This window comes from Austrofundulus limnaeus, unplaced genomic scaffold (assembly GCF_001266775.1).
Source record: "Austrofundulus limnaeus strain Quisiro unplaced genomic scaffold, Austrofundulus_limnaeus-1.0 Scaffold3243, whole genome shotgun sequence".
Lineage (NCBI taxonomy): Eukaryota > Metazoa > Chordata > Actinopteri > Cyprinodontiformes > Rivulidae > Austrofundulus > Austrofundulus limnaeus.
Window position 1 is genome coordinate 3,659 of NW_013955645.1, and position 1,159 is coordinate 4,817.

Here is a 1,159-nt window from a genome sequence, read left to right on the forward strand (position 1 = left end):
CCAATCTAAAGCCTCTTTAATGTAGGCCTCTGAAATCTTGAAGTCATCTCCAAAGAACTCCTTTAACATCTGTTTAGCTTTAGCATATCCTGTTGAAGGTTCCATATGAATGCAGCTCTTAACCAACTCGTGTGGTTGTCCACTTGTGTATTGCAGCAAAAACTGAAGTCGATCACGATCATTCTCGGTGCGACTCTCAATTCCATGTTCGATGGCTCCAATAAAAGATCTGTATTCCAACGGTTCTCCGTTAAATACTGGTATAGTGAGATGTGGAAGAAGTGATGCCTTATGGTTCTTCACCAAGTACTCTGTGACATGGCCTTGTTGTGAGATAGCTTGGCAAAGCCCGTCCAGTACTGGCCCATGCTGATCTCTAGGTTCAACTTCTGGTGCAGATGTAGCCATTTGAACATGTGCAGCTGGAGCAGTGTGTTTAAAGCTGGCTGATTTTAATGTGTTCTGTGAGGGTAACTGCAATATAGTTTTTATATCTTCTTCACCATCTTTTTGATCAGCCTGAAAAATGCTGTTGTCTTCTTGAACATTTTCGTATTTCTGCAAAATCTCCATTTTAGCATTGGATTCTGCTAATGCTGTTTGCAATGCATGTCTTTCTTTCCTTGCCCTTAAGGCAGCTTCAAAAATCTTTTGCTGAGCTTCAAACTCTGCTTCTCGTTGCTTTTCTTGAGCCTCCAATTGAATCTTCTTGAAATTTTGCTCTGCGTGCCACTGTGCTTCTTCCTTTTCAAGTTCTAGCTTTTCCTGTAAAGCAGCAGCCTTTGCCTTTAAAGCAGCTCGTTCTAATTCTGCTTTTAATCTCACTGATGAAGATGATGAGACTGAACTTCCACATTGTGAAGAGGAACTACTTTTGTGTCTGCTTGTCCGCCTAGATGTCGCAGACCTGCTATCTGCAGGTGTTATCTGTTTGTCACACTCCTCTGCCTGCTCGGCTCGATTCAACACATCTTTCATCCATCCTTCACAACGCCAAAAGAAGTCATTCATATCATCATGCTTCAGTCTGAACCAGTCTTTTTGATCTTTCATATATTCTTCATCATCCATAACTTTCTGCAGACCAGAGTTGAGCTCTTTAAACTCTTCTTGCAAGCCGCTAAAATCCACACGAAGCTTATTTTTTACAGCGTCAACA

The 1,159-nt window shown here is 41.6% G+C and overlaps 1 protein-coding gene across 1 annotated transcript in view; it reads right to left on the minus strand.

The window, feature by feature from the left end:
• Nucleotides 1–1,151, minus strand: part of LOC106511803 (uncharacterized) — a gene marked incomplete at both ends in the record, with an annotated part of 4,393 nt that extends 3,242 nt beyond the window's left edge. Inside the window, 1 exon segment of the mRNA XM_014000537.1 lies at nucleotides 230–1,151. Coding sequence (XP_013855991.1) covers nucleotides 230–1,151 — 922 coding nt within the window.
• Nucleotides 1,152–1,159: the final 8 nt, after the last annotated feature.